Source organism: Emiliania huxleyi (assembly GCF_000372725.1).
Source record: "Emiliania huxleyi CCMP1516 unplaced genomic scaffold EMIHUscaffold_246, whole genome shotgun sequence".
Lineage (NCBI taxonomy): Eukaryota > Haptophyta > Isochrysidales > Noelaerhabdaceae > Emiliania > Emiliania huxleyi.
In genome coordinates, this window is record NW_005200204.1 from 127753 (window position 1) to 143567 (window position 15815).

At 65.1% G+C, this 15815-nt stretch overlaps 5 protein-coding genes across 5 annotated transcripts; 2 read left to right on the forward strand and 3 right to left on the reverse strand.

The window, feature by feature from the left end:
* Positions 1-1791: 1791 nt before the first annotated feature.
* EMIHUDRAFT_115270 (hypothetical protein) lies at positions 1792-3452 on the forward strand (the record flags this gene model as incomplete). Its single annotated transcript, XM_005778420.1, has 3 exons — positions 1792-2443; positions 2853-2869; positions 3312-3452. 3 exons carry the CDS (start codon positions 1792-1794, stop codon positions 3450-3452), a joined length of 810 nt encoding a protein of 269 aa, XP_005778477.1.
* A 123-nt stretch (positions 3453-3575) lies between these two features.
* EMIHUDRAFT_237200 (hypothetical protein) lies at positions 3576-4250 on the reverse strand (the record flags this gene model as incomplete). The annotated part of the gene is made up of 2 exons (XM_005778421.1): positions 3576-3860; positions 4131-4250. The coding sequence occupies 2 exons, from the start codon at positions 4248-4250 to the stop codon at positions 3576-3578; spliced, it is 405 nt and encodes a 134-aa protein (XP_005778478.1).
* Positions 4251-4973: 723 nt separating this feature from the next.
* On the reverse strand, positions 4974-5997 carry EMIHUDRAFT_237201 (hypothetical protein; the record flags this gene model as incomplete). Its single annotated transcript, XM_005778422.1, has 2 exons — positions 4974-4991; positions 5023-5997. 2 exons carry the CDS (start codon positions 5995-5997, stop codon positions 4974-4976), a joined length of 993 nt encoding a protein of 330 aa, XP_005778479.1.
* A 2181-nt stretch (positions 5998-8178) lies between these two features.
* EMIHUDRAFT_237203 (hypothetical protein) lies at positions 8179-9842 on the forward strand (the record flags this gene model as incomplete). Its single annotated transcript, XM_005778423.1, has 5 exons — positions 8179-8647; positions 8831-8952; positions 9126-9188; positions 9462-9511; positions 9614-9842. 5 exons carry the CDS (start codon positions 8179-8181, stop codon positions 9840-9842), a joined length of 933 nt encoding a protein of 310 aa, XP_005778480.1.
* Positions 9843-10254: 412 nt separating this feature from the next.
* On the reverse strand, positions 10255-12176 carry EMIHUDRAFT_443505 (hypothetical protein). The gene is made up of 7 exons (XM_005778424.1): positions 11959-12176; positions 11479-11885; positions 11313-11399; positions 11097-11165; positions 10980-11019; positions 10807-10869; positions 10255-10683 (listed from the first exon to the last, which is right to left on the reverse strand). Exons 1-7 carry the CDS (start codon positions 12089-12091, stop codon positions 10433-10435), a joined length of 1050 nt encoding a protein of 349 aa, XP_005778481.1. The 5' UTR covers positions 12092-12176; the 3' UTR covers positions 10255-10432.
* Positions 12177-15815: the final 3639 nt, after the last annotated feature.

The window sequence follows — 15815 nt, forward strand, 5'->3', positions numbered from 1 at the left end:
GTCGGCCGTGGCCTTCGGCTTGGCCTTGGTCTTCGACTTCGTCGGCATCTTAGGGCTCGGTGGGGGTGACTGAAATGTCCGCCGCGGGCTCCTACAGGCCTGCACACCTCACTATCGCGCCATTTTTTGGCGCCTGGCGGCGGGTGGGGGGGGGGCAGGGCGCACGCTATTAGCGCCATCGCCATGCATGGTGCTGCAAGCAGCGCCGGGCGACGCCCGACGGCGGCTTACCGCCTCCCGGTCCCCCTCGGCACACCTCCGCTGCTTAATGTTTGATTGACGACTCGAACCCGTCCTTACAGCTTACTTAGTCTTAGACCTTACCCGTGATGCGTGAAGCTTCCCCGCGCGCGGGTTACCCCGCACACGGGTCAGCCTGCCAGCCACGTATCCACGCAAGCGTGGTCCGCGCGCACATGGCATGCAGGCGTTCGCCAGACAGCGCAGTCCGCAGAGGCTAGGCGACCGACCGGGGTCCGTCCGGGGAAGGACTAGCTCAAGGGCAACAAACACAGCGTCACCAGCCGTTGGCGCGCAGAACGAGTCTGTCTGCGGCCCCCGGCTGGGACGAGTGCGCAACGCGGCCGAAACCCGCTCAATATGGCCGGCAGCTCGTGCTGCCGGCCGGCGGGGTTGGTTGGGGAGTACGGCACCGCCCCTCGTCGGGAGGCGCCAAAGTTGCGGACTCGCTGTCTCGCTGTCTTTCGCATGAGTCGAGTCCCTCAGCTGTGCCAGACCGGCGTGCCAGATCAGGCGGGCGCCGTCTGCTGCAGTCCTGCTTGCGGCCCGTGCGGCGGACGCGGCTGCTCCAGGCGGCCGGGTGGGGCCAGCCTTTGTTGCAGACCAGCCATTCTGCGAACGCAACGCCTTTGCAGCAAACCTGTAGACGTAGCGTGCATCTTGAACAGCGGGTATCTGCCGGCAGGCATGAATGAGAGCCACCGTCCTCGATTCTCTACTTCAGAGATTGACACCGATCAAGACACGGAGGATGTGCCGGAGGATGTGACTGCCATTGAGGCCGCACGCGCCAAGGTGAATTGGCAGTGTCAGCTGGGCAGCACACCATCCAGGGGTAACTTCCACTCCTGCCTTGTCAGGTTGATGTCCCGTTCTATCTCTACGAAGGGCCGGCCTTTGACGACGGAAGCTGGTTCGTGCCCTGCTCACGCGGCGCCAACAGGGCTGCGTACAGCGAGGACCAGTACTCCGGAGAGCTCTTCTTTCTCCGACAGCTCCGGACGCACCGCTGGCGGACGCGCGACCCTGAGAGCGCCCTGCTCTTTGTCGTGCCTCTCTACGCAAACGCAGCGCTGCAGCCGATCGTCAAGGGCTCCGCGTGCAATGGAACGCACTTCCAAGTCCTGTTTGACGCCACCGCTGCTGCCGTCGCCAGCACGCCTAACTGCGGGGGCGCCCCTCGGCCACACGTGTCCAGCGCCCGCCGAGTTGTTGAGACTTTCTCATTTCTCACAACACTGGAAAGACCTGCCCCTTGCACGCCGGGCACGGCCTTTCGGTTCGTGAATGGTCGGTGCGAGTCGTGCTACCAGTCCTCGGCCTTGGTGAGCAGTCACATCCGCTTTCCTCCCGCTGTGATTCTGTGTGAGCTCTGTGTCTTGTTTGCCAACAATACACCTAACACTGGAAAGAGGCAGGGCGTTCCGGAACTGGGCCCGCGAAACTTCCCCTCACCGCTCGGAGCCGGAACCCGCCGAGCTTGGGCCTGCTTTGCTCGTGGCCTGACAGCCCGCGCAAAGCCGGCTGCGTACACGCGCACACGTGCCTGGCATGAAGCGCCCATCCGCCTCCAAGGCCGCCTCCTCGTCGCCGCAAAAGAAGGGCAAGGGCGACGCTCCTCCGCGTCTCGGCTTCTATGACTTTGTCGCCGAGCGGCAGGCCGTGCTGCAGCGGCGGCGGCGCGGGCTCGACGCGTCCGAGTGGACGTCCGACCCGATCCTCGCAAAGGCCCGCTTCTGCAACATCGATCGCAAGGATGACGCGGTGACGCGCGAGCTGCTCACCGAGCTCGAGCGGCCGTCCTGGAAGCTGCCGCAGCAAGTCATGCTCGCCGCTGCGCTGCGCTTCACCGGCAGCCGTCGCGGCGAGGCGCAGCGGCTGGCGCGGCTCATCGACGAGGACGTGGGCGGCGGCGCGCTGGCGGCCGCGCTCGAGAGCAACGACATCAAGTGCGGCGTCGGCACCTACCAGATGACGCTCAACCGCCGGCAGGTCGGCTCGCGGATCGCGTCCCTCGGAGCGGCAGTCGCGGACCGCGTGAGCGAGCAGGGCGCGTTCGGCGACATGGCCGAGGCGTCCGACTTTGTGGCCGAGGCGATGACTTTCGGCGCGCGGCCGCAGTTCTCCGCCAACGAGACGGCCAAGGCCTTCGCCCGCGCCGGGCGTCCTAGAAAGCCGCAGAAGATTGTACCAGCGTGTGGGGGTGTGCTGTGTTAGGACCTCGCGTACGTGCCGGGCGTCTTCAGCGAGGACGCACTCTCCCGCTGCCGGCTCGGGCCCGGCGCCCGCAAGGCCCTCTAGATGCGCACAGCCTGCCGATGCAGCAGCAGCCCGCAGCCTCCAGAGGTGCAGCTCTTCAGGCCTCTCGCGGCAGCACACCGCCCTCCTGCGCTTCACTCGGCCGGCAGCGGCATGCATGTGGGCGGGTCGGCTCGCCGCGCCTGCCCAGCAGCACAGGCACACGCACAGGCACAGGCACAGGCACAGGCACACACACACACACACACGGCCTCCCGCGGATTGCGTTGCATGCGGCAACATCGATTCTGCCACCGTCCGCTTGCAGCTGTCGCCACCCCGCCCACCCCTCCCCGTGCGTGTGTGCCGGGCAGGCAAAGGCCTCGCGCTGGTCCGGAAGCTCGACGAGGAGCGAGACACTTCCGAGAACTCTCCTCGCCTCCCTCCCGCCGCACACACACCCGCCACGCACCAAACCGACACGCAAGGCGAGACACGTCCGCGACACGTCCGCGACACATCCGCGATACGCATGTCGCGGCACGTCCACGGCACGTCCACGGCACTTCGACGACGCCGTCCATGACTTGTCCCCGCAGGGGCTGCCCACCCGTCCATGACACGTCCATGACTCGTCCCCGCAGGGGCTGCCCACCGACGACGAGGAGGCCGTCAAGCAGGTCTGCGAGCGGCTGCGCCGCACGGAGCGGGAGGGGCTCGGCGAGGATCGGCTCGAGTGGATGCAGGCGAAGGACGCAGCCGAGATGGAGCCCTCCGCCCTGCACCCTCCCCCCCCCCCTTCCCGAGCTTCCTCCCCTCCGGTGTGCGCGCAGGCCATCGACGTCGAGCAGGCGCTGTGCGAGTTTGCAAAGTACGAGGCGTACCGCTCGACCGGCATCACGCCGATGAAGCGGTTCAGCCCCGCCACGGGCACGGAGACGCCGGCCGCGGCGAAAGCCGAGGCCGCCGCCTGACGGCGACCCACACGCGCGTGACGCGGACAACTCGGGGCTCTCTTGCCGCAGGACCTGACTGAGTTCCATGCTTTTTTTCAGCGCCGGCGGCGCGATTAGATTCTTGCAGTTCGGTGGCCGCCTTCAGACGATGTGGTACCCAGTTTTGGGGGGTGTACTTGAGATTGGATGAGTGGAGAGCGGGGTGGCCCGCCACAAGCACAACGACCCCTGGACCTTGCGACTCCGCCGCTTTCCTTTGCGCAGCCACTCGGCGCGTTCCCATCGTGTCGCGTTTGGCGACGACGCAAGTGTCACATCCCACTCTTGCAGCACTAGCCGGAGCAGCCACCATCGCACCGCCGCAGCGGAGTCAGAGTAGGCGAGATTGCGCATCTCACCAGGGTCTGCATGCATATCAAAGAGAGCCTCATCAATCAAACGCAATGGCGGCTGTGCTGATAGCCCCTCGACCGCTCCGCCACTGACATCACCACCATCGTTGACACCGTCGTTGACACCGTCGTTGACACCGTCGTTGACACCGTCGTTGACAACGTCGTTGACACCGTCGTTGACACCGTCGTTGACACCGTCGTTGACACCGTCGTTGACACCGTCGTTGGCAATGCTTCTGCGTGCACCATTGTCTCTGACAGAGCTCGGAGGCTGTGGATGTCGCAACGTGAGACGCAATACCCCCACAAACGTGCCAATATACGCCCAGCCTCGTGTGCGGACGCTCAGCTGCACAACGGGGCCGACAGTCGGCGTGCGCGTGAAGCCAGGCGGCCGTCCATCGTATGGTTGGTTGAGCATCGCACACCCAAGCCCGCAAGGCAGGTGTAGTTCGCTCCGCACGTAGCGCCAAGCACGTGAGGTTGGTCGCTCATGGCGGATTGGGAGTGGTGGCGGTTGCAAATGAGTAGAGGGTGGCCTGCTCGACGTCGACCTTCTGATTAGCCACGGCCACAGGGAGCGGCCTCCAATGTCACAAACGTCCCTGTGCGCAACCGACATTCTCACGGGTGGGCATGCAGAATTGCGCAGCACTGCACACGCGCACATGCCATCACAGTGCAAAGGCATGTGTGCACAGCCAGCCATTTACCCACCCACCCGCACCCACAGATGTATATATGCATACGTCGGCTGTGAGAGGTGCACATATGCATATGGCGGCTGTGAAGGGTGCTCACATGCATGCGTTCGCCAAGGGAGGGGCGGCTAGGAGGATTGAGAGGCACCACCACCACAGGCAGAGCTCAGACCTACCTTCCGCCTCTTTTCCACTCGCCAAGGGTCGTGTGAGAAGATACATGTGCCCTTCACCTCGTCGGAAGCCCCCTCCACTGCCATGAGCATCACCACTGCTATGAACATCTTCTACCCCCCGACCGCCGCCTCCACTGCCTCCTCTGCCCCCTCCCCTGCCCCCTGAGGCGACCCGGGATCGTCTGTACGGGCGAGTCGGGGTGCGGGGGACTCCCCACATGCTTAGGAGGGTGGGTAGGAGGTCAACTGCCTCCACCAGCTCATCGATCACCGCCGGCGCTCGGCCTGGGAGAGCAATGATCAGTGGGACCCTCACCGTCTCGTCGTACAGATTGTACTTGCTCCATCGGCCGTGCCCCCCCAAAGAGAAGCCATGATCGCCGTGTAAAACAACTGCGGTGCGGCGCGTGAGGTTGAGCACCTCAAGCGCCCCAAGCAGAGCGCCCACCGTACCGTCGACGTGCGAGGCGCACGCGTAGTACGTACCGATGGCTCGCCGCTGCTCATCGGCCGTGGCCGCCTGCCAGAAGTCGTAGTTGGTCCACGTCACGAGTGGTGGGAGGTGCTCGGTCCATCGTCCTGCGGGCGCATGCGCTGCCTTCCTGATGATGGGCACCACCTCCTCGTGGCACACCCGCACACGTGGTCGCGGCGTCACGTGCGTTTCCACAAGTCCTACTCCAAGGTAGAATCGCCGGCTCGCACGCGCATAGCTCACCAACCGCGCGATGGCTACGCGTGCCCGGTAATTGTCAGCGCTGTACGCGCCCGCAGGCCTCAGCACAAAGGCGGCGGCTTCAGATACTGCAGTGGGCAAGTCGGCTGGCAGTGTCACCGGCGCCGCGTCAAAACCCATGGCATCGTGGTCGCATGCGATGTGGAAGAGCTTCGAGCCGCTCGCGCACGCGATGGATGCCTCCGGTGCGGCACCGCGCAGAAAGTCGACGAGTGTGGGGATCCCTGCGGGGACTGTTGTCCTGAACGCGTCCTCGTTGGTGAGCACCCGTGTCGTCGACGGGCGGCGACCAGTCATAAACGACGAGCGGCTAGGGTTGCAGATGGGCGACTGGCAGTAGGCACGGCGAAACAGCACACCGCGTGCAGCGAGACGCTGGAGGTTTGGCGTGTGCGGGTCGGAGGCAGCCAGTGCATCCGTGGCGGATGCAGCTGCGCCTGCCGGTGGAAGCGGTGCACTCGGCGCAGCGAAGAGCGGCGAAGCGAGGGGCGAGAAGTCCTCCAAGACGATGTGAAGAATGGAGAGTTGCACGGGCTCTAGCGTCGGCCCCGCCATTGGGGAGGCGTGAAGCCCGCGCCAACTCTCAAAATTGTTTTATCTTTTTTGCGGGGCGGGGTTGTGGGGTGGGGAGGGATGTCGGGGACGACGGGGTGGGGCGGGGCGGGCGCCGGAGTGGGAGTGGTGTGACTGCTCCTGTGGTGGGGGCGACGGCTTCTGAGGAAGCCGTCGCCCGCGCCTTGCCTGTCGCGCGAATCGTAAAAAAGAAAGAAAACAGACAACCCAAGGGAGGGATGGGAGGACGGCACGCCGCCACCACACAGGGATTTTAAGGAGAGGGGTGTGGTGCGCTAGCCGTCGCCCACCCTTGGGCGTCCGCCTCTTCCTATCGTAATAAATAAATAAAACGGGCACGCCAAACGAGGGGTGGGAGAAGGACAGGGTCCCCACCTGCCTGAGGGAGGGTGTAGAGGATGTAGAGTGTAGAGCGCTGTAGAGCTGTAGAGATGTAGAGCGCTCTGGAGCGCTGTAGAGCTGTAGAGCTCTACATCGGCTGCGTGACGAACTGCCTCCGTTGTAGAGCGATGTAGAGCGCGATTTTGTTGTAGAGTTTGTTGTAGAGGCTCTACAGCCCGAAACCGCCGGGAAGGCAGTGACTCAAAGAGGTCGAGTCGCACTAATGGGGTGTCTCCGAGCTTACTGGAGCTCTGATGGACGGCCCTGACTATCCCTGACACACAGAGAGTCACTCTGACGACACACAACACCCTATAACTGCGTCATGACCAGCCCGTCGCCGGTGCCGCATTCGTCGCTGTGCTTCTTTAGCAGGCGGTGGACTGTCGGCTGCGAGGACGGTCGCATTTGCGCGAGGCGAGGCGAGCATTACTGCGCGTTGCATGCGCCATGACTCGCGCCAGCGCGTGCGGGAGCTCCTGGCTGAGCGTTGAGTCCAGGCGAGTTGCGCTGGCCACTATCGCTACGCCGAGCCGAGCTGACGCGCCGAGGCGCCGGCCAGTCGCAGCCGCGAGGCATGCCACAGCAGCAGAGGCGCCTGCCACCCATTGGGCGGGCAGACAGAAGGCCAGGGCAGCACTGGCAAGTGCAACGCGCCTCATGTCGGAGAGCGACCGTGCCTCGTTCGCCGCTTATGATGTAGAGTTTGTTGTAGAGATTTCACGTTGTAGAGCGCCTCACATCGCTCTACAACGGAGGCAGTTCGTCACGCGGTGGATGTAGAGCTCTACAGCTCTACATTGCTCTACAGCGCTCCAGAGCGCTCTACATCTCTACAGCTCTACAGCGCTCTACACTCTACATCCTCTTACACCCTCCCTCAGCCACCTGCACGAGCAGGATCTTGTAAGGACGATCAGGGACACAGGGGAACGGGAGCGGGGAGCGCATCGCGACACGGAGGGGGGCTGGGCAGGGTTCACCCACACGACAGGGTCCCAGGGATTCCTCTCTCGTATAGGACAGGTTGCACCCGGCGGCACGGGGGCAGGCGCGGGCCTCCTACTGGTTGCGCTCTCCTAGTTCTCCTGCTCCTGACAAGGGACAGCGACAGGCTCGCAGCACGGTGGACTCCCTATTCCACTGGCGATCTCTCTCGACTAGCGACCTTCCTCCGGCTTCTCACCAGCAGTCTCTCACTACCACGGGCACACTGACAGAGGCGGCCAAAAGGCTCACGTGGGTGGCAGGGCGGTGATAGGAGTCTCCCACTCTGTGGGCTTCGCTAGAGGTGCGGCCCCTGCGCGTGTCCTCGCCCTTGGGAAGGGGCTGTGTGTGTGTGTGTGTGTGTGTGTGTGTGTGTGTGTGTGTGTGTGTGTGTGTGTGTGTGTGTGTGTGTGTGTGTGTGTGTGTGTGTGTGTGTGTGTGCGTGCCTGCGGGCGCTGTGCGAGCCGCCCTGAACGACCACAATGTTGAGCGCACTCGAGCACCGAAGCACCGCGAGCGCCGGCGAGCACCACCGCCCCGCGCCTTGGCGTGGGTCGGTAGTACACGATGCGGCGCCCAGCATGCTCTATCATGCGTCGCACCCGCAGTGGCCGAGCCGACCGCCGCTCGAACTGGCGCCGAGTGGCTCCCAGATCGAGCGCGGCAGGCTCAGTCGCACCGTCGCGGGGCGAACGCGTCTTCCTAAAAGAAAGAAAGAAAACACACAACCCTCCACGCGTCTTCCTATCGTGCTGGTGCCCGAGCAAAATTCTTTATCTGCCCTTCCAGACGCCGATGGAGCTCGACCTCGACAGGGCCGCCCGCCGCTTCGCCAAGGACACCTCCGCGCGCGCCAAGGAGGCGGCTTCCAAGCGCGAGAAGCTGCGCGCCGAGCGCGAGGCCACCCGAGCGATTGCGGCGAGGCGCGAGGCAGCCAAGGCGGCAGAGGAGGCTGCCGCTGCAGCCGCAGCCGCGGTGGAGGCGGAGCATCGAGCGGCGGATCTGGAACGAAATCGCGGCGTGTACTACAGCGAGCAGCTGCGGCCGATCCTGTCGCGCGCAGCCGAGGAGCGCGGCATCGTCAGGAGGTGCGACAAGGCGCAGCTGCCTCCGTCTGCGGCGGCCTCTCTGTCTGACGCATCGCACAACGGGGTCGCAGCCTTTGAGATCTCGGTGCCGGCGACGGGAGCCGCGACCCACGCCACCCTCCTCGACTTTGGCGCCCCCGAGGGTGCGATCGGCCTCCCGGAGCCGCTGCTGCGCGGTTTGAACATGCTGCCGGCCGCCGCCGCCAGCACGCCTGCGGCCGCCTCCGACGCCGACGCCGCGTCCGCAAGCGGCGCGCCGGGCGAGCCCTCCGACGCATCTGGTCTACTCCCCCCGCTGCCTGTCGCGGTCGGCGGCGGCGGCGCGCACGTGTCTGTGCGCTACCGCCGGCTGCCGCGAGGGAGCTTTGCGCGGTTCCAGCCTGTGGAGCAGCGGTTCCGGCTCGAGGTGGAGGACGTCAAGGCGCTGCTCGAGTCGGAGCTGATGCGGCGCACCACCCTCTCCGTCGGAGACACGATCCTCGTCGGAGCATCCCTCGCCGCCGAGGCGGGCGGGGCGGCGGGCGGCGACAGCTCGGCCGCGGGCAGCGGCGGAGGGTGGGCTTCCGCGTGCTGGCGCTGCAGATGACCCGAGATGGCTCGAGGTGAGCCGAGGTGGCGCGAGATAGGTACGCGCTCCGCGTGCTCGCGCTGCAGCCGGAGCCCGCCGTCTCGCTCATCGACACGGACCTCGAGGCCGACACATCCCTCCTCCCCCTCGTGCGGACCTGTCACCTCCTTCACAGCTGCGGATGCGAATAGGTGGAGATCGACATCTCGCTCGAGGAGGAGCGAAACGTCGCCGCCAAGGCGGAGGCGGAGCGCAGGGCGGCGGAGGCGGAGGCGGCGGCGCGAGAGGCGGCGGCGGCGCAGGCGCAGGCGGAGGCGGCCGCAGCCGCGGCGGTGGAGGCGGCGGAGGCGGAGGCGGCCGCAGCCGCGAGGCGGGAGCGGGAGGAGAGGAGAGAGGCGGCGGCGGCCGCACTGCCCGCCGAGCTCTCGGCGGGCGGAGTCTTGCTCTCGATCCGTTGCCCCGACGGGTCCCGGTGCCTCTCCCCGCCGTGCCAGCACCCCACCGCCCTGCACCCGCCTTGCGCCCGCCCTGCACCCTCCCCCTTGCGCGAGAGGCCGTTTGCGTCCTCCCGCAGGTGCGTCCGCCGCCTCGAGCCCGACGCGCCGCTCGAGGCCGCGTTCCTCCTCGCAGAGGCGGGCTGGGTCGAGCAGCCCGGCACGGCGCCGCTGCCGCCCGCCTTCAAGCTCGCGGCGCAGTTCCCGCGCCGCGTCTTTGCCCGCGACGGCGCGGCGGCGGTCTCGCTCGCCGCCGCCGGGCTCGGCGGAGCGCAGGAGGCGCTGCTCATCGAGCTTCCGAGCGAGTAGCGAGAATGGTTGTGTGACTGGCTCTCCCGGCCTCCCCGAGACTACGATTGGTGGCACCGCCCCTATCTTATCACGCAGCGAGGTGGTGCTGGTGCGTGGGGCGCAAGGGGCGGCGCGACACCCCTCGGGGCCGGCCCTCCCCACGCGTCTCCACGTCGAAACGACACGACAGGACGCGGCTGGGGGGCTGCACAAACACGCCAACTCGAGCCCGCCTGGGCTGGGGCCCGAGGGGAGCGCGGAGGGACCGCCCCCCCACGCGCGACGCGGCATTAAAAGTGCAAAAAAAGGCACACACTGCGGACTGCGCGATCCTCTCCTGGCGTCCTGGCACCTGGGTCTCCTGGGGCGCTCCTCGAAAAACCACACGCGCACCTTGAGCACGTGCGCTACCGCTCGTAGTAGTAGTAACACACCGCAAGTGTCTCCTTTTTTTTTTCACTGGCACCCTTTCTACTCGCCGCGCGCCCCGCAAGAAAGCCCATGACCGCGCCCCCTGCCTTGACATTTCGTACGGCCCATACGTGCGAGTTAAGGCCATCGGCTTGCATCGGTGTCATTGACGCAACACCGCCGCGGAGGGAACGGGCTTACGTCTCACTGCCACCCTGGGACAGGCTGACTTTGGACGGGTCGTAGGGCGTGCCGCGAAAGGGCGAGCCCTCCGCGTCCCACGCGCGCCGGAGGAGCTCCTCGTTTTGCATCTCGTCCGAGGTGGGCTGTCCCTTCCGCTTCTGGTCTTGGTCGAAGAGGATCTTGCGGATCGCACCCTGCGTCTCGCCGTCGTACTCGTACATCGAGCGCGTCGAGTCCACCTTGGTCGTGTCGATCTCTGCGTCGCCTGAGAGAGGGAAGAGGGGAGGGGTGCCTCGGAGGGGGCCTTGTGCGTGTGTGCGTCCCTGTGCCTGTGCCTGTGCCTGTGCCTGTGCGTGTGCGTGCGTGCGGGAGAGTGTTAGCGCTGCGCCGTGGAGTGCCGACGCCCACCACGACTCGCGAGACTTCTCGAGGTACACGCTCAGGCACATGCCTGCCGGGCAGCGCGCGGGGCGTGAGCAGGCAGCGAGGAGGCGGGGGGCAGGAGGCGGGGGGCAGGAGGCGGGGGGCAGGAGGCGCGGGCAGGAGGCGCGGGCAGAGCACCTCCAGCAGACTCGCCGAGCGACCAAGTCGACTCGTCGACCTGCGGGACAGGTCATGGACACGTCATGGACGTGTCCTGGACGCGGGCTCGACATCTCGCCGAGCGAGCAAGCCCACCTTGACGCTCTCCCACACCTCCTGCCCGTTGCGCGCGTCGCACGGGAAGCGCCCTTCGACGAGCGCCTCCTGTGGCGGAGCGGAGAGCCGGCTGGGAGCCTCTCCTCCCGCCTCTCCTCCCTCCTCCTCCGCGCCCCTCCCGCGCACCTCTGAGCCGCGCAGCCTCGCGCTAACCCTAACCCTAACCCTAACCCTGACCCTGACCCTAACCCTAACCTCTGAGCCGCGCAGCCTCGCGCTCAGCCGCTGCTTACTGATGACGCACACCACGTCGCGCGCGCGCGTCGCCGCCGGCACAGGCACCTGCGGCGCGGGCGGTGCCGGGGACGTCTGCCCTGTCTGCCGGGGATGGCGGACCGACGGCGTCCGCAGCGGTCCGCACGTGGAGTGAGACGTCGTGCAGCGTCTGCTCCCAGCTGTACCGTGCGGTGTGGCCTCCGTTGTAGGGAGCCTCCGGCGGCCGGGCCAGCGGTCCGGGCGGCACCGTCGCCGTGCCTGCGCTCGTGGGCGCGGGCCCGGACGCGGCGGCCAGCTGCGCCTCCTCGCTGGCAGAGTCCGGAGGCGGCAGAGGAGCGGCGTCTGCCGGGGCGTCGGCCGGTGTGGCAGGGCATGGCTCAGGCGGCGAGCTGCTCGACGCCGCCGCCGCCGCCGGCGGCAGCCTCTCGCCGTCCGCCGCCGCGCCCGCCGCGCTCCTCTCCTGCCGCGCCATGGCCGACGCAGCCTCGTACTTGCGAAAGGCGCGCAGCACGAGCTTCTCAGCGACACCGTCGTGAAAGCCCATGTTCTCGCCTGTCGCAAGTGCGTCCAGAGCGCAGCGTCACAGGTGGTGCTCCGTGCGCGGCAGAGGCGTAAAGCTGCGAGCCTTCCGCCATGATGTGAAAGAAGTCGGTCTTGCGGTAGAGGAAAGAGAAGAAGGTGTCGAGGAGCGGCGCGATGCCGCCGCACTGGCCAGCCACGTTCAGGAGGACCTCGTCGTATTTGGTGTCGTGCTGCATCGATGCCTGCGATAGAAAGAGTTGCTTGCAGTGGACGCACGGATCGAGCTGCGTGTGGCGCGTTGTCTGCTTGTCAGTGAGCGCTTCGCAGCCGTCGCGTTCAGATAATGAAAAAGAATTAGCATGCGCTGCGCCTGCCACTCAGGCCTCGGCATCCCTGTGTGGTGGCGGCGTGCCGTTCTCCCATCCCTCCCTTGGGTTGTGTGTTTTCTTTCTTTCTTTAGGCCTCGGCATCGCCCGCCCTGACCCTGTGTGCGCAATGAAAAGGGGAGGAGGCTGCTGCCGAACGCAACCTCTTCCCGCTCTCCGGTAGTTGCATGCACATGAAACAGGCACATGCGTACTGTCTCACACGACATCGAGGTTCAAGCCTCCTCCCTCTCCACTGTGTTCGCCGCCGCGGCCGCAGCGCGCGTAGCCTCCGCCGCCCGCGCCGATGCCAGCCCACCACTCCTCCTCCGCACTGATGCCGTAGTCCGCCGCGCAAAAGTCCCCTCCTCCGCCGTAGATGTCGCCGCCGTTGTGCACCGAGAGGTCGAGCTTGTGCCCCGCCGCTGCCTGCTGCTGTCGGAAGGCCTGCACCGGCATGCAGCGGAGGGGAGGCCTCGGTGCGAGCTGTGTGGAGGCGATGGGGGCGTCTTGGGTGTGCCTGCGAGATGGAGACTAGCCGCATGAGGCGGAAGGCGACGCGGCCAAACACCAAGGCCTCCGCCAGCACCATCTCTGCCGGCGTCTCGAGGCCGAGCAGCAGCAGCGCCGAGGTGAGCAGCGAGATGCCCGCGACGGCCATGTCGGCCCAATTCGAGCGATGCGCGAAGAAAGCGCGCTGCTGCATGGCGCCGCGCACCACCAGCTCAGCGAGCAGTCCCACGGTGACGTAGGTCTCGACGACGGTGAAGAGCGGAGACACGGGGAGCCGGCGACCTGTGCTGCTGCTGTCTGAGAGGCCGAGGAGCAGGATCCAAACCACCTGCGGACGCGGGAGCGGATGCTGCTGGCATGCAGCGTCCTGGGCCGCACTGCGCGCGCCCTTGCGAGCCTCCACGAGCGCGGCGAGAATGACCGAGACGTAAAACGCCGTGTAAGCACGTGAGTACGAGATGCGCTTGGCGAGAGTCTGGACGTAGATGGTGTTGTCGAGCGTTTGGTACTTTTTATCCATCGGAAACTCTACGGCTTGGCGGAGCTCGTCGTGTGGTAGCGGAGATGGATTGCCGCGGCGGCGGACCCGGCGGGTGGGTTTTTTGGCCTCTGCGTTTTTTTTAAGTGGGTTGAATAAAGGAACAGGTCCCCGCCCGTACCGACACCGTGCGATCTTTCAGGGTTCTTTGTGGGTGTGGTCGGCGACTAGCCGGGATCGTCCTGAGGGCCCAACAGGAGAATCGTGCTTTCAGTGCACAGTGGGGTTGTTTGGTGTTGGGTTGGGTTGGTTGGGGGTTGGGTTGTTCCGCGTAAGGTTGGGTCGTCGGCGCGAAGGGTGAGGTCTCGACCGCCGCCGCTCACGCCAGCGGACGGCCACCATCGGTGTTTTTGGCTTCGCCACCGTTCAAAGCGTGCGCAATGCGCTCGCCGGCATCGAGCGAGCACGCCTGTCCGACGAGCGGCTTGCTGTGTGGACGCCTTCTTGTGGCTCTCGCCGAGAGCGTTTTGCGTCCCGGCGGGTGGGAGAATATGTGTCGTCTGATGTGTCACTGTGTGCGTCATATCAGTCTTGATAACAAGTACGGTCGATCCGTCAAAGCGATACACTCGTTCCTATCACCACGTGATTAGCGGTGGCGCGAGGTGACACCTACGCTCTCGCAATTTAGTTGTTTGAAAGTTTACCGTCAGTTTCTCGGTACCTCGGACGTCGGACTCGCTCGGAGTACACGGCTGTACGCCTACGGTGTACGGAGAGGGAGTGACCCTAATTCACCATTAGCATTACTTTAGCTAATTAGCTATACACGTTCTAGCTTCTAGTTCTACGGTACCACACCCAGCTCGCACGAGCGCCAACTCTCCGGCGCAGGCCGCGAAGAACCGAGTCCGCGGGCCGACGGTCGTGGTGGTGCTCGGCGACTAGCCGGGGTCGTCCTCGCAATCGGGGACCAGCACTAGCCGTCGTCGCTCCACGTTGTGTCCCGGTGCGCTGGGGGGATCGTGGGAGCCGCTCAGGACCATTCTAAAGGCGTGTTTTGAGGACCATTCTGAAGGCGTGTTTTGGTAGGGCTGAGTGGGGCCTCGAAAGCGCCCCCGGGGCCCTCTGCAGCTGTGACACGGGCGGGGTGTGCTCCGCGGAGTCGTATCAGACTTCATGCGTGATTGGTCCCACATCGGTCATTCATTCATCGCTTCTACCTCCGACACACTACCACCACCCTCCTCACACGTCCCCACCCATAAGCCAGGGATTTCGTGAAGCAGAAAATAATTTTATCAGAAAAGAATTTCACAATGTAACACAATCAAACTGAGCGCGGAGCAAGGACGCACGTTGCACAAGGACTCGGTCCGATGCTGGCCTGGGGCAAGCGCTTGGCCAGCGCTTCGCTGCCAGGCCCGTCACAGCCGGCATCGACAGCTGCGGACGAACCCGAATGCATCATTTGCCTCGAGCCTCTTTGCGGTCAGTCCACCACTCTCGGATGCGGCCACGATTTCCATGACGACTGCATTCGTCAATGGCTGAGTGAGACGTCGCACTGTCCGTGCTGCCGAAAATCGTGCGAGCATCCGACAAACGACGTGCTTGGCTCACGCGTGGACACCCCTGCCGAAACACCATCTGTACTGCCCTCGGCAGCTTTTGATGGAGCAACGGCTCGTACAATGATCCAGGCGGCCAGGCCATCACGGCCAGGCCCTGCCAACCAAAGCGGAATCGAAAGCGGAAGAGTTTACCAAGGCACCTCTCTCGGCCGGCAGTTTCGTGCACAGAACCAAGGCGTCCTCCAGAAGATGACTGCGGCACAAAGCATTGGGCGGCTGGCGGCTATCCAACAGCGACCAAGTCCAAGAACTACGAACTAGAAGATAACGACGGTCAGCCCAAGTCGCGACGGCCGACGCCCCGGTGCACGCGGCGCCGGCACGCGGCGAGGGTGCGGACAAAGACACGCTTGAGTGCAGGCGGGAATGCCCGAGATGTGCTGAGAGTGATAGTAGATCGTGTCCGCTGGTGCGGCGGATTTCCGGATTATCGACCCGTCGCAGAGCTCGCATCGGCCATCGCGCAGTCGCCACACGCCTCGCGACACCCGTTCTTGCCGTGGTCATCGGCTACTCGAAATTCGATCGTCGTGTAGCTCTCGTACACGCGTACAGTACGGCTTTACGTGAGGATTAGTGATTTACGTGTCGATGCTGACTCTCTCTGAGTATTGTTAAATATCCGCATTATATAGGGCGTAGATCGCGCGCGCGTGTGCCGTGTGACCGGCGTCAGTAGTCAGGAACGCGTCCCAGGTGTGCTCTGTGTGACCTGTGAGCTGTGTGATGTGAGTGATGTGTGAAAAAACACACTGTGTCTGTGAGCTGTGAGATGTCCGCCTGTACCCTGATGGTGAATGAACACGGACGAGCGAACGCGCGCACACTCGCGAATCTATAGGGACGACGAATCGTCGATACTCGAAATTCGATCGTCGTGTACGGCTTTAGCGTCACGTACGGCTTTACGGAGATCGGAGTACACCCACGGTACGTCGCGTCTCGCGATGGACGATGCTGACTCTGAGTA